The 24,083-nt window shown below is 35.0% G+C and overlaps 1 protein-coding gene across 2 annotated transcripts in view; it reads right to left on the reverse strand.

Moving 5' to 3' along the window:
• LOC148943604 (venom protease-like) overlaps positions 1–16,903 on the reverse strand; it is a 66,239-nt gene extending 49,336 nt beyond the window's left edge. The window contains exons 1-3 of one of the 2 annotated variants that reach the window (XM_089101885.1): positions 16,741–16,903; positions 6,797–6,984; positions 2,551–2,776 (exon numbers count right to left, since the gene is read on the reverse strand). In XM_089101885.1, the coding sequence (XP_088958011.1) occupies positions 2,551–2,776; positions 6,797–6,984; positions 16,741–16,771 (445 nt within the window). In that variant the 5' untranslated portion in view covers positions 16,772–16,903. Of the gene's footprint in view, positions 1–2,550; positions 2,777–6,796; positions 6,985–16,063; positions 16,227–16,740 lie in introns of those variants that run through there. The other variant, XM_089101884.1, reaches the window with a different exon arrangement.
• Positions 16,904–24,083: the final 7,180 nt, after the last annotated feature.

Below are 24,083 nucleotides of genomic sequence, written 5' to 3' on the forward strand. Positions count from 1 at the left end.
AATAAAGCATTTGAACCGTATGGCCTCTACTATAGGCAACGCTTTAGCATTGCCTCTGATATGGACTTAAAAGCGTTCTGATGTTTTCTGTTTTCTGAAAATTTTCCAGAAATGTCAATTTCACGTGTTTTATTTTCAATGTTATGTGGCCTATCCACTGCCACATCCAATTTTTCTAGATTATCCGCATTTCGAACTGGAGTATCAAGCATTTCTTTTTTTCGAAAGGCTGGCTTATCCTCCAATTTTGTTTTATGGGCCAGTCCAACTTCCCCCTTCTCAAAGAATTTGCATATTTTTCCGCCTTAGCATTTAATATCTGATAATCTCTCACTCATATACATGCCCTTATGGGCTTTGCAAGCTTTAGTATGGGTTTCCATACGAGCCTCATCATATATTTTATTAGCTTGACTATCTTTTCCAATTTTATCCGTACGATCCTGATGATCTTTTTCAATTTTATCCATACGAACCTGATTGGTATATTTAATGGACTTGACTGTCTTCTTCAATTTTACCCATACGAACCTGATGGAGCATTTCATGGGCTTGACTATCTTTTTCAATTTGATCTATCTCATCCTGCATTTTTCATATATTCGCGGTCTTTTCTTTCGGCTATTTCTTTTCTTTTTTCCTTTATTTTTTGTCTTTTTCTCTTTCTTTTCTACCTTTCTCTCTTTCTTTCCTTTCTTCCTCCTCCTTCTGTACTCTAGCTATTTTCCCTTTCTCTCTTTCCTTTCTATCTTTCTCTCTTTCTTTTCTATCTTCCTCTTCTTTTCGTTCTCTAGCTTTTCTTTCACCCTCTATGAAATTTAATATATATTGTGCTAGATCTACGTGACTAATTTTTCATGACCCCCCCCCCTGCTGAACATTGAGCTTCTACTACTCCTGCTATTCGATCTACTTTGATTCGTTCTGTCATTATATCCTCTTAATTCGTTTTCTGAGTCTGTTCGTTCTGTATATCTTCGTTCTATATCTGTGTTTTCTCTTACCCGCAACTCCCCTTCCTTGTGCATGGTATCTGAGGGGTGAATTGGTAATGTTTTCTTCGTATTTTTCATAGTATACTTTTTCTTTGTGTCTTACCACCTCTGTTTCTATTTCGTGTTCTCTCATATTACCGGCGTGCTCCTTCCCGATGTATTCTTTGCACCCCCGTTTCTTTTCTTTATCTGGGTCTGCCTTATCCGGGAATAATTCCTTTTGAGTGTGCTGTATCTCCTCTTCTCCCTTTACAGTTCGTACTGGAGATCGTGTCGTTTTTGAGTTTGATGGGAAGATCCCACCTCTGTACGTGTCAGAAATATCTATTTCACCCCCTGAAAGATATAGGGTTTCACTTTTTTGTGAATTCCCTAGGGTACTTTCAGCGGGGTCGCATATGTGAATCTGAAAACAATTTTTTCTGGTTTATCGTGTTAGCTTTCTCGAATTAATATCCAATTTCATTAAGTTTTGTTCCTTTCCCTAGCTTTTGTGAATCTTCTGTCTATTCTCCATTATTTCAAAATCCAGAAAACAACTATGGTTTCAATCCAAATGAAAAAACTTGAATGTCAAACTTCTGGTCTCTCGTGAAAACTAGTTATGACTCAATTTGCTGATTCTTTACGCAAGCTAACTATTTGCGTGATACATTGTTTCATAAAATTCTATTATATTCCAACTAGGAAACGACCATTCAGAATTTCATAACATTTATAATTTATTCCGTCCTTTTCCCGCATTTTTTTTTATTTGCAATCACAAAAGGCTACTGTTTAGACTAAATAAAATCATTTCTTCGAAAAATGCTGATTCTTTTACTACCAGTGCTCCTGATATGTCCTTTAGTCACTGCGGTCCTTTTGTCACTGCGATCCGATAGGTATTTGAGTCTGTATTCAGAGTGTGCATTGAGACTACGTTTACGGAGTCTGTTTTCACAGTTTATAGATGTGTTTAATGAAGTGACCTTTGGATGAATACAAGTGAGCTACTTTCTTCAACCGTGAAAGATTTTTTTCCCCGAACCCAGGAAACATAGGAAAAGAGTTCGCAAAAAATACCGTTACTAGTATATCAACAGGTGGTCCCTTTACCCTCCAAAGAGATAGATAGAGATATTAGTGGTGACCCAGGTGGTGGCACCCTCGGCCGAGAGTTTGGCCCTTTCAATCATTATATAAAGGTTTTACATTACAATAGTAGTGGCCGCGAGGCTTTCCATTACAATAACCCTGTTTTTGAATTTTACCTACTATTGGCTGTTGTTTTCTCTTTACCGGTTTGCTGTAACCGTAATGCAACTCAGTATATAGTAAAACAGACGAAAAAGTGAGGAAATCAGAAACAGAGAGTCATGAATTTTTAGGACAAAATTTAACTTTCTTTATTGGGTTTTCTTGAGGAGGACTCCAAATGAACACATGATACCTTAAAAATGCTGTAAATCAACCAAACATATCATGTGTTATTCGTTGACACTACATAAATGTCAATATGGTGCTTACGTGTAATTGTGCATACCTTTTGCTAGGCAAAGAGCTTTAATATTACCTAGTGCTGCAGGTTCACCGTCAACTATTCTTGTATTTGTTGCTGAAGATTTGCCACAAGTCTGTGGCAACAGTGCTTGAATATTACCACTGGGCCTTGGTGGGCTAACTGGTTGTATTGGCTGCAGTGTAGGATTACCACTAAATTGATTCCCACCTTGATTTTGAACTGCTGGTACTGGTGCAAATAGGGATTGAATGTTGAATGAAAATGGAGGGCAACATACCTTAAAAATGAGTCACCCTGTTAAATAAGCTCAACTGGGAGAAAGGTAGATTTGGAATTTTAAATAAACATACATTTTGTAGTATTCCTTATGCTAAGAAAGACAGCATTCTTAGGCAACTGGAAGAACAGTTCAATATTGCAATGATTTTCACGCAAAAAAAGAAAAACAAGTAAAACTAACCCGAGAGCAAAATTAGAAACCAGCTGATTGGTAAATTAGTTATTTAATTTGCCAATGCCTTGAAAATATATTTTAACCAAATTAGTGGACAAGGAGAATAATGGAGCATTACGGAGGAGGAGCAATGTTATACCTGAATACCTGAATTTTAACATTTGCTGCAAAACGTTTACGTAAAGAGGCAACTTTTCTGCCATCTTATGGCTTATAGACTTAGGCATTTGGTTATCTTTTGTGTTGTTTTTATTTATTTATTATCTTTTTGGTTGTATTTAAGAATATAAGCTCAAAACCACTGAGTGAAATCTTTAGAGATGTACCCGTTGCACTTCGTTTATTCCACTGCACAAAACTGACATAAGGCAAAACATTTTGATGCTTGTCTGTTTGGAATGATCAATTTTATCTTATATTCCCAAGAAAAATTAGATGTAAGAGATTTTCATGGTGTTATCACAGAGGGGCAAAGGATTTATTTGTTAAACGGGGGTGACCAAAAAAATTTTGGTTCTCTTAAAGTTGCTTAAAATGTGTTAAAAACAAACAATCAGGTTATTACATTATTTTTACTGCACCAAAATGTGACATAGCAACAACAGGACAAGACAACAACGGTTAAAAAGCTGGGATCATTAAAATTACTTTTCTGACTTAAGCCTAAGAGATAATATGATTGGCTAAGAAAATGTGACTATTGTCATAACAAAATTAAAGGGATAGATTCAGAGCACACGGAAACATTGGACTGTAATCTCATTTTGGTATGAAACTAATTTACTTTTAAGATATTTATTATAAACTACATCAACTTTAAAAGCAACCGTCGTAGAACTTATTAATACTGGCAGTAGACGAAGAAAACTCGTGGGGTAGATTATTTTTATAAGAATACACAGTTCAGGAATTCAATATTCACATTAAACTATAGTCAAAATTTGAATGGGACTAGAGCTTTTCAAATAGGGTTCTGCTAAGATTCTACTCAACAAGTTCCAGTGCTAAACCTTTTCTAAATAGTAGATACTGACGATGGATGAGAATAAACTCATTTGGTAAATTTCTTTTGTTAAAATACATAATTCAGAACATTCAAGATTCACAATAAACTACAATCAAAGTTTGAATAGGACTAAAACTCTTCCAAAACAGTTCTAAAGCCTTTTAGATTGATGCAACAATTTAAGTAATACAGTAAAAAAACTGCATTTTGTCAGCAGACAGTGTTAATGCTTAATTTACTATTATGTAATGCTGCGTTGCAATTGCAGTTGAAGGTTTAGTCGAACAACAGATTTAATAACGGTCTCCTTTTTTTCATAAATGTCGTAGTGATATTCTATTGATGCAAAAAAAAAAAAATTAAGGCAATGCTTAGGAAGTATCCTGTGCTGTAAGCACTATCGATTTTGGGAGTTTGGGCTATATTTAAAGGTACTTTTCATCACAAGTCTTGTGGATCATTAATTTTGCCTTAAGAAAAAAAACTTGTTGATATGAAGTAATCATTGACTTTTTTAAGTTGGGTGTTAAGACCGCAGCAACATGGTTTTGATTAACTTCTTTTAATACAAAAGTATAGAAAGGCAAAACTTTTTAAACAGAACCAAGTATCCAGCTAAGGAGACAGAACGTCTTCAGCTAAGGAGAGGGTATTTTAAATATTGTGCTTTATGTACCAAGATGGTACATAAATCACAAGATTATTTCTCATTTTGGACTTATTGACCCACTAGTGCTGCTTGACAACATCGCTGAGGATCTGAGGGCAATTACTCCAAAGAAAATATGTGCCAGTGATCATCTCACTTATTTTTTTTCCATATCAGTGATTCAGTGGATATTGTTACGTTATTTATACTGTGTTTTCCTTTTTATTTCCTTGTGAATTATATTATTTTGTTTTTTCTTGTTTTACTCCGCATTTATGTTATATTGCGGGTTACAAATAAACTTACTTACTAGTATTTTTGGCTGCCTTCATGTGCTTAAAAAATTGCACTTTTATGCATTAATATCCAAAGTTCCACTTAGTTCAGTATGTTAAAAGAAAAGTATCTCGTGTCGCTGAAACAATCTTAGTGAGAGAAGGCCAACTTTAGTTGTATAGGTTTGAACCATAAGTCACTTGTATTTTGCTTTTATTAATTGCTCAGTACAATAAAGATTAGACCAAGAGAAAACTTAATTGTGTCTATAATGCAAATGTTCATGTTTAAATATAAAAAGGTATCAGAAGTTTTCTATTGGCTTCTTTTGTATAATAATTTCATAAGTTTTTGATAAAATGCCGCTTTCTGATTAAAAAGAAAACATTTTCGTCTCTTATGAAACTTTCCCTGGTACTTTTTATACTCAACTTGCAAATGAAATCTTCTATGTTAAGACTATTGGATAATAATTTTTTTCCAACACCCAGGATTCTGTTGCATTGTGGATGGTTAACTGTTTTAATCTTATTTTAGGCTTAGTGCATTTTTTGTTTTTAAAAAAGTTTTCAACCGAAAAAATACTTTTATGAATCAGATAAAAAATAAATAAATATTCTCACAAGAGCAAGTAAGCCAGATAGCTCCTAAATGTTTTCAAGGTCAACGCTATTAATCATCAATATTAACCAAATTCAATAACGCAATAAAACTTGAATTTTAAGCTGCTAGAAAAATAAAAATGAAAGTAAAATAAATGAGCAATAAAATATAACTTATGACTTAACCTTAGATATAAAACTTACAGGGATAATGATCCTATGTTGATTTAGAAATACTCCTATATTTTTACCAGCAGAAAGACTAAATTTCCTAAAAATATCTTAAGATTGTTAGAACTGTTCTGCAAACTTTTTGAATGCATAATATAAATACCGTATTCTAATTATTTGTTTTCACAAAGATTAGACGTTAAATTTTGCTCGAAAATGCAACATTGTGTAAACAATTCATTTGTTGAATCATTTTTCCGGGTTCTGTCTGAGAAAAGATTGTGGAAGAAATGAATTGTTTATCTATTAAGTTGCTTCCCATTTTAATCACAAACTATTTTACCTTTACCTTTTCATAAAAAAAAGAAAATTAATACTTAACCTCAAAGCTAAAGCTGCTAAAATGAAGAATAAAAGCAAATATAAAGAGGCGAGTACTTCACTTAAAAGTAAGAAAACATTAGTTCGTATTCTGTAATTTGAAATGTCATTTTTTGGAGGATCAGTCCTTTATCCAAATTCCCAGAAGTTTTCTTCTTGTAACTACAAATTACTGTTTAGTTGAGTCTGAATGAAAACAGATATTTTAATATTCAGCATAACATAGGTTTCATGGAAGGGTGGGAATCAGTAGCCCTAATTTACTGGCATGTAGGGCTAGGTAATTATTATTTATTTTTATTTTCTTTTTTTAATGAAGATAAGATTAGCATTTTCAAAGTTTCAGGGAGGTATTCTTTGGATAACCTCGATTGTTCAAATAAAATTATAGAATTTAATTTTTGAAAATCCAGGGAGGCAAGTGCCTCCCTGCCCCACCCCCTTTTAGCAGCCCTGGTGGTAACACCTACTTTTTGAGTTGGGACAAAAAGTCTAACAGATTTTGATGAAAAGCTTATCAACACTCTCGTCTAAACAAATGCTGTTTATTCAGAATCAGAACAGAAAGATAAAATTAAACAGTTCGTGGTAACGAGCTGTAAGTAAGGGGCGATGAGGCTTAATAGTAACTGATGCTTTAAGAAACAGATTTCTATAACAATGGATACATAAAAAAAATGTAATTTTGATGCTCATTTAAAATATATCTACATAACTACAACCATTTAAAATAATTGATAAAAACGAATTAATCTTACCTTTGGTGCGCGAATAGTGAAACCACAAATTGCTTTTCTAAGTAAAGTAAACGTAGATGGGGTTGGATCAAACAGTAAACCTCGTAGAGTTGGACAACCTTCGAGTGTTAGACAAGTTCCTTGCACTCTGTTTAAAAACACGCATTGATTTGGCTGGACAAATGACCCAAATGATTCACCAAAAATGACTGAAAATGGTAATCAATTGATCGTACCTCACGTGACTAATTTAAATTACGTCACTATTTTTTTTTTAATTAAATACACTCATACCCACGGAGCAGTTTTTTTATGCCAAAGCCGTTCTCCCCTTATCTAGGAAGTCCAATAAACTTTCCTCTTAAAAACAAATAAGATTCAAAAAGTTTCCTTTTAAAAACAAATTAGAAATGTTTCACGGGAGGGTGGCAGTCCCTGAAATACTTACCCGTAGAACAAAGTTGAAAAGGTTCTGCCTTTGAAAATTGAAAAAAAAATGTTGTTTATGTGTTATTCGAATCCCAGATGTCATCTCAAATAGTCTACCTTAGGTTCTCTTGTGTAGCTTGTAGACCTTAGGTTCGACCTTTGGTTGACCTTAGGTTCTATTACCCATAGCTGGTAACGAATAACAGTAAAAAATAAAATCAAAATCATTTTCTCCTCTTCTGTAAAATTCATCTAGTTATAAACAATTTTTTTTCTTGAAATATGTTTAGTTCTCTCTGATTTTGATGAGAGGCATGATTCAAATCCTGCTATACTCTCATTCATTTTCCTTCTATTTGAAAATATATTTTAGTCTGGTTCACTGTGTAATTGCGTCTACACAAACTACAAACTACACAAAAATGTCGAACAACACAAACCATCAAAACTACACAGTTTTGGAAAACTTGTTGCAAAAGCATTCAAAAGAACAATGTTTCCATTTGTAAAGAGTCCATTAAGGCAGCCAGCTTGGATATTAGAAAATGACTGCCGTGAAACACATTTTCTTGAATATAATAGGTTCTAAATAACCATGAGTATTAACTTTTTCTACTAAAATACCATGTTCAGAACTAAGAAAGCCAATGGAAATCATGCATCGAATATTTAAAGTTCTAAGGTCTATTTTTTTATCATTATGTGTATGTTTTTTGCTTGTATGATTATTATTACATACCTATGAATACATTGAAAAGTGTATTCTTCATGTAAATTGGTGGTGGAAGAACAAAGCATGTGCTTTTAGCAGGCTTTAAATCTGACAATGAGCAACAAACCAAAAGGACCAACTAGTCAAGGTCAGAGGCTTATTAACTCTAAGCAGTGTATACTTTGCTAGTCTGATATGGGAAACAGTGTATACTTTGCTAGTCTGATATGGCAAGCAATAATTAGTACGTCATCCCTAGATAGATTCCTACTAACGTTTTCTATTGTAGTTAGAGAGAGAGAGCCAGTTGGCATGGTGGCAAATTAGTAGGAGTTCAAATAAGCCTCCAAAGCTGTACAATGAACACAGTCCTTGCACACTGTGCAGTCTATTATCGTAGTTGTTATGCAAATGCAACTAAAAAGCCCATATCAAGCGTTCCCAAGACCGTCGCACCCATGAATTAGCGGCTGGCTGCTACGCAGCCAAGAAATGTGGACAAAATAAAAGAAGCACTGAAATGGATGGATCAGGTCTGTCAACATCTGGCTCTTCTATCAGCAGCATGTTGGTAAGCATATTTGCCCGATGACGACAGTCAACACTGGGAAATTTCTATAAGGAAGTACAGACCAATCTAAAAATTATGTACTGAAATCAAGACAAAACACATGTCGAGTAGAAGGAGATACAAATTCAATCTATGTTCGGTGCCACAAACCTGCTGGACAAAGCATATCTTCCATAAAGAAAGAAAAGCTAGACCCAATCGAGGCAGAACAGGTTTCAAAGTATCCTTGCTAAAGCGTGCATGTTTAATATAACTGATCGACCTTAATGACGTCTTAACACGAAGCCAAGCATATCTACCTATGGGATATATCAAAAGTATATATTTTAACATTCCTGACACAGAAGGCTTGAACAAACATGTACCTATATTCAATAGAAAGTGGCTGAAAAATAGTCATCAATGCCTTGCCTCACCTACAGTCCTGTCCTCGAAAGAATCGAAAAAAGTCAGATGGTCTCTATTTTCCGTACGCCAGTGGGGGAAACCCTGGTTCTTTCTACAATAGAGAGTTATGGTAATGAAGAGGAAAACCTACAGCCAATCTATGGAGCAGTACAGACGATAAGGAATAGTATCGTAAATTTTAATGAAACAAACTCAGTAGAGGTCACTAGTGACATCAATAAAATTCCGGTAAATCTATATACCATGACCTTACGGCTATTGATAAGCCAATATGATGGCATAAAACTCGCTGACAGATCATATCCAACAGACACGTTAACTGCAAGCTAAAAAGCAAATCAGCATCATTTAGGCAACCCCGTGCAAGAGAGAATTCTCAGATCCTGGAGCTGGCTCTGACTGTTCAACAAATTACTCGCAAAATACAGGCTAAAGGATCTTCTCAGTAAACATGATTACTGGCTTCCATACGGCCTTACCTTGCTAGTGAAAGCAGCTTTGTACAAAGATATTGTACAAGACCCCCATGAGCTACAAAAATTTTATTTTCCCCAATTTTTAAAGGTGAATGCCGCCGTATTCTTTGCAGTTGATAGCACAGACTTTTCAGGGGACACTGCTGATGGAAAAGGAACAACTCATGGAACTATCACTTTTGTATATCAGAAAGCGGAGGCTCTTGGGGAACCAGTTGAATAACCTTAAAATAGGCGATTCTCAGAAACTAAAAGTCACGCGAAGCCAGCAATAGCACGAAGCCAGTAATAGAACAGACCACTTTATCAAAAGCAAAGGAATCTTAGGATCTTACCCACTCAAACGACTAGAATGGATTGTTTTACTGCGGTATCCAGAAAAAAACCAGGGAAACTATCAAGTAATTCTGCAGACTAGGCAGGATCGAATTTACTGTTGTCCAAAAGCAAGCAACTAACCTGCCTTCCTAAAACTCTAGCCAAACGTGCTTTTCCAAAAGCTAACACACAAGTATTGGTCCAATAAGAGAGTCATACTTACTTCCGCCGTTTACCCGTGCAATTTAACCAAACAATTGGAAAACTATAGGTTTTACCGTTCGCAAACAAGCCCAGGGGACTTGTTGCTCATGTGTAAATCCTATGACACGGTATTCCACCTTTAGACTACAAGCAGCCAAGCCTATTAGGCTTAGGTTTCACTTGTTCGCCGCCTCTGAGTCCAAGCAAATTCAGTCCCAGATTTTGCATACAAATCCAGTTGACATTGTCAGTCACGCATCAACCCAAAATCAATCCAATTTTTCCTCCCTTAATTCTGTGACTATCTACCTTAGTTCTGCCCTAGGAATGACATATGATAGACAGACTTGTTTATAAACAAATGAAATTACATCATTTTTACACATTCCTAAAAAGGACTTATCCCATATTTGCCTCTCAATCACTCGGACTATCTGTCTTGGATTTTTCTACAATTTTTGCACCAGACGTAACAGCCCTGTAATAACTTGACAAATTTAAGTTCATGCAAATTCTCAAAAAGTTGGCACTGGCAGAAAATCTACAAGAAGATCAACAAAAAGCAAATGGGATTCACAGGACACCAAATACCTTGCAGTAGAGGCACTACAGTAAATCAGTGCTTCGCAAAACTTCTCATTACCTGTTCTTCTGCTTATGCAGTGAATGACAAAGACTTTCTGTTTAGATAAATGCAGGTGAGAAACGTCGTCTATCTAATTTAAGTTTTAGCACTGAATTATTTCGAATGCTAGACCATTGTTTCGATGGCTCTTTAAGACCATATTTTTCAAGGCGGGAATTCCTATAACGCTTGGGTATATACAGTACAAATTTTTCAAATTTATAGTAGCACTTTTTGACGTTTTCAGTGTCTCTCACTGACAGCATGTGGGATGCACCGGTAAGATAAGTTGTGTGTGGTAAGCACACTGAACAATAAATCGAGGCAAAAGATTTCCTGGAGTAGCGTCCGCGATTCGGCACTACAGACGCATAAGCACATTTAATAGCTTTAGTTGTTTGCTTAACAATTGCTTGTCTAGTTACCAAGATATCTCAGCTCCGATAGTGCAGGGACAACATGATTTCCGAGAGTGACAAAATCACTTTGCGGCGCATTAAAGGACAAAAATTCACACTTATCAATATTGGTAGAAAGCCCAATAGATTGAAAGTCACTTAGGAATCGATTCAGGTTCTATTGTAAGTCTGCTTTGGATCTTCTGAGCAGAAGGACGTCATATGCGTATGCCAAGTAAGATAAGCCAGTGCCATGCAACAGGAGAGAGGGCGAGATACGGTCCAGAATCTTGGAGATAGCATGTTTGAAAATAAGAGGACTAAGAACGCTGTCTTGCCTCACACCTCTTCTGATTTTTACAGGATCTGAAATTGTACCTTTCCACTTGGCTAACATAGTCAAATTTTCGTACTAAAAATTCAGAGTGCTCACTATGCTCGAACTTACTCCATTGTGCAATAGAGCATTCATTACTTGCATGTGATTGACGCTATCGAACGCTTTCGAGATATCAATAGTGCATATATACAGAGGTGACTTTTTTCTTTCCGAGTCCAGAAGTACGTTAGCCAGAAAGCGGTGAGCCTCTGGGAACCCGAGACTTTTCTGGAATCCAAGCTGAATGTCCCCAAAGTGTGTCCAGTATCAAGCTCAGAGAAGATCACATTTTCAAACACTTCGTTCAAGATGCACGAGAAGGTTATGGGTCTATAAGATTTGCATTTGCTAGGATCTATTCCTTTTTTGGCGACAGATCAAATGACCCCATTCAGGAAAGAGTTTGGACCAAAACCCCTGGTGATGCACATCTGGAAGATAAGCTGAAGATGGAAATAGAAGCATTTAGGTAAGTGCTTGAGGGGCTTTATTGAAAGACAATCGGTGTCCATCTCATTCTTTGCTTTGGAAAGTACTTTTCTGACAGCTAACTTGGTCTTCTCAAAGGAAGTGGGAACAACGAAATTCTGCCCTGATAAACATGCAAGCCAGCTGGAAACTTCCGTTTCATATTGATTGGTTATAGTAAGATTCTCATCTCTGTACATTGAAGTATAGTAAGATTGCCAATCATGTAGTGTCAGAGAAGTACTAGATGGACGATCGTCTGGTCTGATTAGGCTTAGCCACGATTTTTTATCTCCAGTGAACAACTGCCCGATAATTCGGTACCTCTTCATTTCAGCTTTATATTTGCACTTTTGTGCTCTGTTTCAGCTCGAATACAGTCCCGCTTAGCGGTCTACCACAAGCAATCCAAATGTTTAGCCAGGTTTCTGCATGTCGTTTTGCCGAACCTTGTGTTTCAGGAGTCGTTCTTAAAGAATTGGGGCAAAATTAGAAATTTAGCGCAAAGAGCAAGGTGTTTAGGAAGGGGCGACCCCCTTCGTATAGGTTATAATTTCTGTTTGTTCTAAGTTTTAATGCTGCTCCTTATTTTCAATTGAAAAAACTTTTAACTTTTTTTTTATTTCTGATCGTTTTTTTAAATAATGCCAGGAAATCTAGCTCCACCTACACGGAAAAATCCCTCCTCCCCACGGATATATCCTCTAGACAATTCGGTACTGGTACATTATATGGTCACTTCTAAAAAGTCAAGTTTGGTTAATGCTAATGAAATAAAATGAAATAGGATGAATATATAATATTTTATAAACAAATTTAGGCTATATAATTGCACATTAGGGGGGTAGGGTAAAGTATAGCATATATTAATTACGTAACCTAACCTAACCTTGGTACCTTTCTCCCCCCCCCCCTCACCTAAACCCTAAAAAACAACAGTTTAAATATCGCAAACGCAATGAAAACTACGCTTTGCATTGCATTTCTCTATAGCGTCTCTTACAATTAACCCGTCTGGCGCGTTTTTCGTGACTGGTTTCCTTGTACAGTGACCATATAACACACCAGTACCGACTATTCAATCCTGGTGAAAATTTACCACGAACAATTACCCTTAACATGTCCACGCGTAAAATTGAGTCGGCAAAGAGAAAGCAAGAATCTCGTATCGGATTTTCGGTAAGTTCCCCCAGTGTAAAGTTTTCCTGAAAAATTTACCAGCCAAAGCCCCCCACCCGAAAAATGTATGCATACTTCCCTATAACAAATACTATACGGAAACAATGGACAAATTGGTTCTGTTTGACAAAGCGGTAAGTGCACGACAATTGTATTGAAGATCGGATAGGATAAAACCCGGTACTTATGCGAGACGCTGTATAAAGATAGCATGTGAGAAGTGAATTTTTGTTAATGCTAATGAAATAAAACAAAATATGATAGATCAAATAGGATAAAAATATAATGGTTTAGGTCAGGCAACAACCCCTTATGCTGGAAAAATTCAATTGCCTCTTTTTCGGTCCTTGGCAAATCCCAAATCTTCATTTTCACATCCATTATTCTACAGACACCTTGGTTCAATTGCTATCCGGGTAACAACTAATCGGGTTTAATCCTATGTTATATTCAATACAGTTGTCGCGCGCTTACCGCTTTGTAAAACGGTACCGACCAATTTTATAACTTAAAGACCTTTCAGAGGGGCTGTGGGGGGTCATGTTATCTCCAAAGGCATATTTATTGGGCCTTTCAACTATGCTGAGAAAAATGGATATCTCAAAATTTTGATCACACGATTTTTAGATAATTTTGATCTGGTGACTTTGGGGGAAAAATGAGCGTGGGAGGGGTCCTGTTGCCCTCCAATTTCTTGGTCACTTAAAAAGAATACTAGAACTGTTAATTTCCGTTAGAATGAGCCCTGTCTCAATATTCTAGGACCACTGGATCAATACAATAACCTCTGGGCACAACAAAAAGCAAAAAAAAAAACAAAAAAAAAAACACACATCTGTCTTCTGGCAAAAAAAAATACAAAAGTCCACATTTTGCAGATAGGAGCTTGAACACTCTACAGTACGGTTTTTTGATACACTGATTCTAATGGCATGATTCTCATTAACATTCTATTACTTTAAGGGGGTGTTTCTTCCTTTTTATCGAAAATCAGGCAAATTTTCTCAGGCTCGTAGCCTTTGATAAGTAAGACCAAACTTAATGAAACTTATATATTTGAAATCAGCGTTAAAATCCGATTCTTTTAATATATCTATTAGAGTTTCAATTTTTAGAGTTTCGGCAATTATTGAGCCGGGTCGCTCCTTACTTAGAGTTTGTTACCACAAACTGTTATAAATTGCAAATTTTGTACATTGTAATGGCGAAATATCCTTGTTCCTAGGATAGGGCACTAAAATGACCCTCTCTCAACTTTCTGCTACTATTGATTCAAACTAATCTCTCCTATAAAAAGATTGCAAAAGAAAGCACGGATTCATAATCTGTGATCTTACTCTTTGGGAGCACGCAAAATTTTCGATTTTTTTAGATTGAGGCTTAAGACCAATAAAACTGGATCTTTTGACGTTTTGACACTGAAATTATATTTTATGATAAATAATTGAAATTCTAACGCAACAATCAGCAACCATGGTTCGATGAGCCTAATTGGAGCACTTGGAAATCCCCAATAGCAAATATAAGCCATTAAAGAGATAATTTTTTTTCTGGATGATTCGTTCATTTATGTATTTGTTATGCAATTTATTCTTGAAGAATAGAAGGTAAGGGACAGGTTTGTAATGAAGGAGATGCTTTAAAACTAAAACTATTTTTAGCTAACATGGCCGAATCTGCTTGTTTTTTATTGAATGGAAACTGTGCTATAAAGAATTGTCCATCGAAGGACTTTGGTTTAGCCAACTTGATAATATCATTATAACTTGTGTGGAAAGTTTCCCATGAAGTGGCACACGGAGGAAATCACCCAGTCAGACAATTCAGAAGTGACACTGTCAAGACAAAGCAGTAAATTAAAGAAAAAAAAATTAAAATAGTTCAGGAAGTGAATTTTTGTTTTTGTGTATTCTTCACATTTTGTTGTTACGATTCCTTTCCCCCTCATTGTTTATTGTCACGTCTAGACATCGTTATCCAAGAACCATTTTACGCTGGTATGATGATCCAGAAAAAAACTTCTTTGCAAAACTTCCTACTGAAATGTCCCTTCACTGCGTCTTTCCACTCAGTCTATTAGAAAATATTTATCTAAGACTATATCCTTTTTGCATCAAATTTGAAAATACAGCAGCAAATGCATAAAAATATTCCCAACGTCTTTTTTTGTCACTCGGCCAACAATTTCAAGCCAGTCCATCAGGTGACAATGTCCTGCTTGAGACATTTACTTCTTAGGACCTCTTTTGTCATCTTCTTAGAAATATTATAAAGACATTGCTCCACCTCCTTTGACTAATGGGAAGCACTGTTACTTCTAGCTCTATGTCGAATTTTTCTAAAAAAAAAAAAAATCCAACCTTCTTCGACCAATAGCATAGTGAAATCCGAAGCAAAGCTGGTTCGAAGTCTATACAAAAATTAGATCTAGTCTCAGAACTCACCGTCTTGAGTGTAGCCCTGTCCCTTCCTCGCATTTTCTTTAAAAAGCTCGTAAACATGGTTTGTCGTTTGCTGTAAATAAAGTTCAGAAAAAATTTCATGCTTTCAATGTCACGTATCCACGATTGAGGATCAGCCAATTGTTGAAAAATCTTTCTTCAAACCCTGTTTAATGACTATACTTTACTGGTGCTGCTCTCTACAGCGCCCCCCCCCCCCCAATCTCTAAAAACCGTAACTGTTCCTTAATATGAGTAACATATTTTTATAAAACACATACAAGACAAACTATAAAGTTAAGAAAACCAAGACACAAAACACTAAACCGTAGTAACTTGATAAGTTCAGGGCTATTGTACTACCTTTTTAAATCATCCTTTTAACATGAATGGAACTTTCAATGGCTTTCTATTTTCCCAGCTGCCACTTACAGGGATTGAACAAAACACGTAACTCACGGGACTCTGCAACAAAAATATTTTGCGATTTTAAATATGTTACATGATACAATGAATTATGTAGAATGTGTTCCATAGCTTAAAGGCATTTGCTCCGTGGATTTAAGCTAATATTCCGAAATTCCAAAGTTTTCTTATATTATTGGAAAACTTAAGCAACTATCTTCAGGTATATATACTTACATGAAACAACACTAACAGAAAAATAAAATTATATTTACCTTGTCTTTTCTCTCTTGTTGAATTATATGCAAAGGTTGCACCTAGACAATAAACCAATAACACCACAGAATTACAATTCATCTTTAGTGTCAAGATGAACAGCTTAATTTGAAGCTACTAGATTCTAAATGAAAAAAGAAGCTGCAAGGCAATGGCCAGTAGCAAATCAAAGTGGAAGGACCTGTATTACTGCCCGTAATTTTTTTTTTATTATTATTCTGGGAAACCACGAATGACAAAAGTCTTATCGTGGCATCAATAATTGAGGTTTTAAAGAAGCTTGCGGTTGGGTACTCTTTTATTGAAATACTTTATCGTTTAAAAAACAGAATTTATTTCAGCAATAAGAGAATATTTATGTAGTTTCCTTGCTAATCAGGAGGAATTACTTAGGGTATTCACGCATTAATGAGACTTTTTGTGTCTTTTAGCAGTAAAAAATGAAGTTTGTCGCACCAAGAAGTTAGGGTACTCGTCCCCTTCTATGTTCCACCTAGAGTGAAAATAAACTTCAAATATTTCATACCAGTCCTTCAATTACCGGTCCCATATAACCTGATGAATTTACCCTAAGCTACCCCTCCTTCTCAATATCTTATTGCCACAATTGTCAGGGAAGTGAAATATACTGCCTCCAAAAAGAAAAACACAGGAGTACACAGCTTGTAATAATTACCTGAAGAAGGAAATGGATGGTTAAAGTTCATTAACACTTTTTTTTGTCCAACACATCAGTCCCGACTCTGCTTTGTGATTAAGCTGAATGAGAGAGTGGTGCAACGTTATTCAGTCAGGGTGGGTATAGCACCACGAATATGAGTAGAAAAACTAACAAGTTTGCACATATTATCCACCTACAACCTGACGACAGAAGGAATACTAATAGATTATGCTTAAATGCTGACCACAATGCAAAATCACAATCCTTGCAATGCAAAAGCAATTTAATGAGTTCATTGGTCCTAAGATAATTAGCAGTAATGCTTTAATATTACAGGTGCGGTACAAATAGAAGGGTAGATGGTAATATGAAGGTAAAACTCTAAGAAACCTGTTTAAGTGAATGTACACGGAAAATCACCTTTACAATAAATATATCCGCATAAAATTGCAGAATACGGAACTCGACTGACGTTACTAATGACACATTATCGTCACGCATTACCACAGAATATTACCTTTGTTAGTCATGGTAGTGATTGGCTGAGACAGATCAGAAGTGCTACACCACATATTCTGGTAAAATTGATAATTTAACTTCGTTTTTTTTTATTATTGTCAAAGATCAGTTTTTGCGTAAAGTAGAAATTCTCAGGCCGCCAAAATGTGATAAAAATTTGATGCCAAAAAGCCTGACAGTTATTTCAGGCGTCGGAAGAAAGAAGATAAATAGATTAAGCAAAAGTGAAAAAAATTCTTTCGTCTCCATGTCTGAACGTTCAAAGCCAAACCTGATTAATGTATTGAACATCCGGTAAAAAGTATTTTTCAAAACTTAATTGGGAAAAATTAGTATTCTTGGATCAAAATATGCACTTTACGTAATTTAGGTCCTGATAGATAGATATTTTACTGAAAAATGAGCCGCGGAGGTCTTGCAACGCACAAAATACTACCAAAAACAATAATTCAGAAATGGATACAAAAAAAAAAAATGACAATAGAAAACTTATATATATACAACAATATTTCCAGCATCCAGAACTCGCCCCTCTCTCCTTTCCCTATAATTTTTTTTTATGTTTCGTTCCCAATTTAATATATGTTGCCTTGTTTTTAATTGTCCATTGGAACCAATTACTGAAACAAACCACTAATTTGACCCCATCTTACTTGAAAATGAATTTTTCCTCAAATCCAGTAATTTTGGACAAAGGGCTTAAGGTAAACTATATCCTCGTCAACTCTTCCACATATGGGGTATGAGTAAGGGCTATCAATCATTCTTATTCTACCTAAATATTTTCTCCTCTCTCCAAGAGCTAAAAAATTACACCTTCCTTATACCTTCCTTATATGCTAACTAGTTTCATCACTATGCAAGCAAGCCTTAAAATAAATTAATTTTAAAAAACGAAGTTTTTCTGAGGGAAGTAAAGAGCGAAGTTGAAACTTAAAACAGACAAAAACTATTACTTCAGAGCCTATTTAATATATATTAATATAACTAGTACAAATAAACGCACTAATTATGTTTTCCTATGCTTTTATGATTATACAAAACTAGCGCTTTACTGAAAACACAAAAGTCAAGTATAAAAAAACAGGATTATTGATTTAGGAGTCAAAAGTGAATGTGTAGCCTGACAACACTAAGTGAATCTATAAAGCTTTTCATAGTCTTAGACATTTCGTGACAGTAGTAACTTTCAGTACACAGTTATAATTATCTTAAAAACATAAGCGTAAAACCAAATATTTGTTAATAACCGCGAAGTACTTGAACAGCATACAGAAATATTGGATTGATTTATCAAGCAGCATTTGCTCTCACCACCTATAATACCAATAGTGGGTAATATACAGTCTTAAATTGTAAGAAATATGCTTTAGTATCACTTGAAATGAGGACAAAAAATACATAATAAGAATTCTGGAAGTCCGATTATTTCTCTCTATACAAGAGTGAATTTCAAGCTATGATACAAATTCTAAAGCTAGTCTAAAGTCCTGATACTATCAATATGGCCTTACTTCGAACTTGTGTACAAAATAATCATGATATGTCCTTTTAAGAAGCAAAACGAGAGCCGGTCATTCAACTGAGCCATTGTGCAGAAGTGATACCAAATTAAACGTAAAAAAATGAAGACAATCCTAAAACGGATTGTTGCTTTATCTTAAAAGGGATTGATCCTAAAAGGGATTGATAATATTTCGATCCTATAAAAAGTGTCCTTAATTGGTTTGATTTTACTGTACCAAAACTCCTATATATTATTTTGTGTTTTCAGTAAAGCGCTGGTTTTGTATAATCATAAAAGTGTAGGGAAACATAATTAATGCGTTTATTTGTACTAGTTATAATAATATATGTTAAATAGGCTGTGAAGTAATAATTTTTGCCCGTTTTAAGTCTCAACTTCGCTCTTTACTTCCATCAGAAAAACTTTGTTTTTTTAAATTAATCTTTGTTCATTTTTTTATCACAATTTAATGCAGAAACAACGCTGCCATTATCTTTTTTATTTAATCGGAATAATGCATGTTCGCTTTAAGTTTTAATGCCACTTTTAGTTTCAGTTGAAAACTTAATTTTAATATAATTTCTAATTATCACCGATATAGGGGAGATAAGACAGCTCTAAAATAATACTGCAAACAATCTTGGCAGCTAAGAAAAACTTTCAGTCTATAACATAAAGTTCATTATCCATACCTCACAAAACAATACATGTTTTTCAGGAACGTTTGTTTTTCGATGAACAAAAAGCTGTTTTTACTCGACCGACTTCGCCTGAAAAAGCCATAATGAAGACAGGGCTTTATAAATCACCTACTGAAGAGCAGAAACTAGAAGGCTACTGTAACAAAAGAAAGCTGTTTAAGGGTTCATTTAAAAGCTTATATTTATTTATACTTGATCGTTATTTATAAATTTAACCTGTAGCACATTCCCACAAAGTGCACTTTCGGTTTTTTCCTCAACCTTTTTAAATGAAACAAGTGCCTTTTCCAATGAACTGACCAAAAAAGATGATTTCAAAACCTAGGCAAGAGCAAAAACTAAGGGGGCAATGACGTCCATTCCCCTCAATTACCGCCGTTAGAACTAGTACACAGGCTTCATCACAGAGTGAAGTTTGAAGGTTCAATTCAAAACTGTTGATCAATCAATCTTAATTTTTGGTAGATGTTTATTTGAAAAGTTTTTAGTTTTAGTTAATTTGTTTTCACAATAATCTTTTACTTTTAATATGACTAGTTGATTTATGAAACTTACTAAGAGGGTCGGGAGGGGGAGCATAGTTGAGAGGATCTTATAAACCTCCAGTTAAGGGCTTTGGACCATAATTATTCTAATGGTACCGTTTTATGCTTCCAAACTCTTCCACTTAAGAAGTGGTACCAAAAGTGCCATTTTTAGTGCTATATGGCCCTTTTGGATGGTAAAATTGATAAAAAGCACGTAGATATGAGTAATAGCATTAAAATCTGCCTTCCCGGGATATGCCTTATAAAATGAGTGCATAACGCTTGCAAAAATAGTGGATTATCTGAAAAGTAATCATAAGAAGGGACAAACCATGATTGAAAGAAAAATCCAAGCTGAAATCGAACGCATGATAATCTAATCTGAAGTCTAGCGCTGTACTGATTGAACCACGCCTCTAATAATGTAATTTAATATATTGATATTTGTAGGAAATTACTTGTGTAGCTTATTAAGGGGGACTGGAGGAGGAAGTTGCAGGAGCTGTTCTTGCGCACCTCCCGTTCAGGATTTTGGCCCATAATTATTACAATGATACCGTTTTATGCTTCCAAGATTTTCCACTTAAGAAGTGACACCAAAAATGTTGTTTTCAGTGCTACATCTCACATATGAATGGTAGACTTGATAAGAAAAAACCGTAGGTATGAGCAAAAGTTTTCAAATGAGCCATTAAACATCACTCTAAAAAGTTCAAGTAGCCCACTTGCCCTAACTTTTCCACTTGAGATATGGCACTAAAAGTGCCGTTTTTAGTGCTATTTGAAACTTGCAGATAGTGAAATTTTTAGGAAGAACGGAAATATGAGCAATATTTTTTATATGAACTATCAAAAATCTATCTAAGATGTTCTTTTAGCCCGCTAGCCCCAACCCTCAAGAAACGGCATAAAAAGTGTCTTTTTTCGTGCCAAATGGCACTTGCAGATGGCGAAATTTATATAAACGACGTATATATGAAAAATAGCTATGTGAAATAGCTTTCGATTGAGCTCTTAAGCATCTCTCTATGACGATCTAGTAACCCGCTAGGGCTGGAATAGAGAAGAAAAAACGACCATTTTAACATTTTTAACTTTTAGCTACATGCGCTGTGGTTCGCTCTTTACTATGTTGCAGCTAGTGCTTGAACCATGACAAAGAGTTCATTGATAATTCTCCTCAGAAACTTGTTATCATTAAAATCTCTGAAATATAATAGATGGTAGAATTTTTAAAAACCTAGTAAATATAAGCAATAGCTTATAATTGAGCCATTAAACATCTATCTACCAATGTGTGGTAGCCTGCCAATGTTTCAGTAGCTTACTGATGATCAGACGATTTATGAAACTTGCTAAGGGAGCTGGCAGGGGAGTGTATGGTAGGGGTTCTTGTGAACCTCCAATTAAGAGTTCTGGAACATAACTATTACAATGAAACCTGTTTTGTACTTCAGAGCTTTAAAACTTATGGTGCCACTTCTGTGGCACCATAAGTTTTGTTTTAGTGCTATATCACAGTTACGAATGTAAAACTGAAAAAAATAACACGTATATAAAAGCAATAGATTTAAAATGAGCCATTTAAAATCACTTTTATAAGTTATGCTATCCCTATACCCACACACTATAAAAAAAAAATTGGTTCAGCTTTAACAAAAATTGTTTATGATATTTATCAGCAACAAAATCGAAATTTCAACAGCTGAAATTGAATATTAGAGACCATTTTGGAATTCAATGGTCATTAGTGAATTCCCGGTTAACTGAGAAACATAAATGTTTAATTCCCATACCCGAATTGAATTTTCAATTTGTTGACAAAACAACATGTTGGATTTTAAGATCCTTATTGGAGTTCCATCTTGTTTGTTGGATTTCCCGTTCTCTTATTGGATTTCTATCACTAGTGTTGTTCAATTTGCTAGATCTACAGTCTAATATCTAGTTCTCAGGATTAAGTTTCCCTTTCTTCTTTCTGAAGCATCAATAAATACCAAAAAAAAAGAATCTCATTTATTTTACAAGAACAGAAAATTACAACAAAAATTTCTCCCAGATAATATGACACCTCTTAACGGCTGCATTTTTTTATGGTGGACATCAGTAAATCAATGGCGCAGTAGCAGGCCGACAGAAGACACTTGATTAAGAAATATCCTCCAATCAGGAAAACAATAACACACGGAACTGAAATGAAGATGAAATAAAATCGAGGCACAAATAAAAGAAAGACTTCCCCCCTTTTTTCTACCTCCAGAGCTGAACAGTTGCAATAATAATGCCACGAATCCCGACTTAGTCATCAGATCTCATCAAATCTCTTGTTCACCGCCTCATCAAATCTGTTTGTTATAAAACTTAAACCTTGCAAAACAAATCTTCTTCCGAAATAAAATACAATATAAGTTGTTTTCAGTCTCACAACTTTGCTCAATCCCAGTTTACATGGCTTTAAATATATGCAAATACATTTCCAAAATTTTGAAGAAAAAAAAAACATTGATATGGTTTAAAATTCTAATCATTTAACAGGAATTGCATTTTTGGAACTAAACCTTGAGAAAAAGAAACTGATAACTGAAAATTAAGGTAAAATGTTGTTTTGTCAAATTTCAATAAGTATACACCAGTCATGTAGGCAAATTTAAGGACTATCTAGAGGGAGGAGTTGAGGTGGGGACTTCAAAATACCTTCCCGGGACATACTTTGGTACTTATGTGCTATCAGGAACACACGCGCTATATTATATAGGAAAGATGCGGGTTTCTTTCGAAACGGGTTTCTTTAAATAGAGAAATGGATTGTAAAGCGTGGTTTGTTTTTGGGTTTACAATATTTAAACTATTGTTTTTTTTGGGTTTTAGGGGGGGAAAAGGTACCTAGGTTGGGTTATGTATTTAATATATGCTTTGCTTTACCCTCCACCTCCTCCCCCCCCCTAATGTGCAAATATATAGCCAAAATTTGTTTATAAACTACTATATTTTTGTCCTATTTTGTTTTACTTCATTAGCATGAACCAAACTTCACTTTTCGCGTGTGTTCCAGATAGTACATAAGTACCAATACTCTAGCCTGTAGACCCATCCCTAAAAGTCTCATTTTCCTAACCTAACCCCTTTCCAAGATAGCCAAAAGTAGCTAAAGTAGAATTGGTACTGTTCTATTAGCTGTAAGTAACGATATATGATAAAAGAAACTAAGTCAAACATGTTCTATCAACAGAGAATTGGATTGCAAACAGTGGTTTCTAACTGCATTTACAATATTTAAACTTCAGTTTTTGGGGGTTTCGGGGAAATAAAGTACCTAGGTCAGGTTACATATTTAATATATGCTATGCTTTACCCCCGCCCCCCTAATGTACAAATATATAAAAAAATTTTTTTTCTAAACTATTATATTTTTATTCTATTTTGTTTTATTTCATTATCATTAACCAAACATCACTTCTTGCATGGTTTACAGCTAATAGAACAGTACTGTAGAATTTTACCAAACTTTTTTTATTTATAAAATATACTATCTTAAACATTTTGGGAAACATAAGACACAAGTTATAAATATTAACAAACTAAACTGAATACTTACCATCACGGTCAGACTGTCTTCTCTCTCTGATGACTCTGAATCGGAATCTCTTCTCTCTCTGAACTGAATGCCCCCTAGGCAAAATCGTCGCTTCGTCGTTTAAAGGTCTCAACATTAAATCTCCTTCTGTATTATACGTTTGTAGGCAGTTGAAGGAGATGATTTTTTTTTGTCAAATTGATCTCAAATCATAACATTCAAAAACAAAATAAGATACAAATTAGGTCTTAGGAGGAGGTTTAATTGCCCTCCAATCCTTATGGTCTCTTAAAAAGGACACTAGAACAAAAAAACAACAACAAATAGAAACGCATCCGTGATCAGTCTTCTGGCAAAAACATACCAATTCCATATTTGTGCAGATAGGCGATCATAACCCCCACAATAACATTTTCTGATACGCAGAATCTGAAGGTCTGATTTACATTAAGATTTATTGACTTTTTGGGGTGTGTTTCTCCCTTTTTCGAAAATCTGGCTCCCTGTTTTCAAAATCTCTTAATCCATCA

The sequence above is a fragment of the Artemia sp. Qi Xiang Cuo genome, chromosome 15 (assembly GCF_049724085.1).
Source record: "Artemia sp. Qi Xiang Cuo chromosome 15, ASM4972408v1, whole genome shotgun sequence".
In the NCBI taxonomy this organism is placed as follows: domain Eukaryota; kingdom Metazoa; phylum Arthropoda; class Branchiopoda; order Anostraca; family Artemiidae; genus Artemia; species Artemia sp. Qi Xiang Cuo.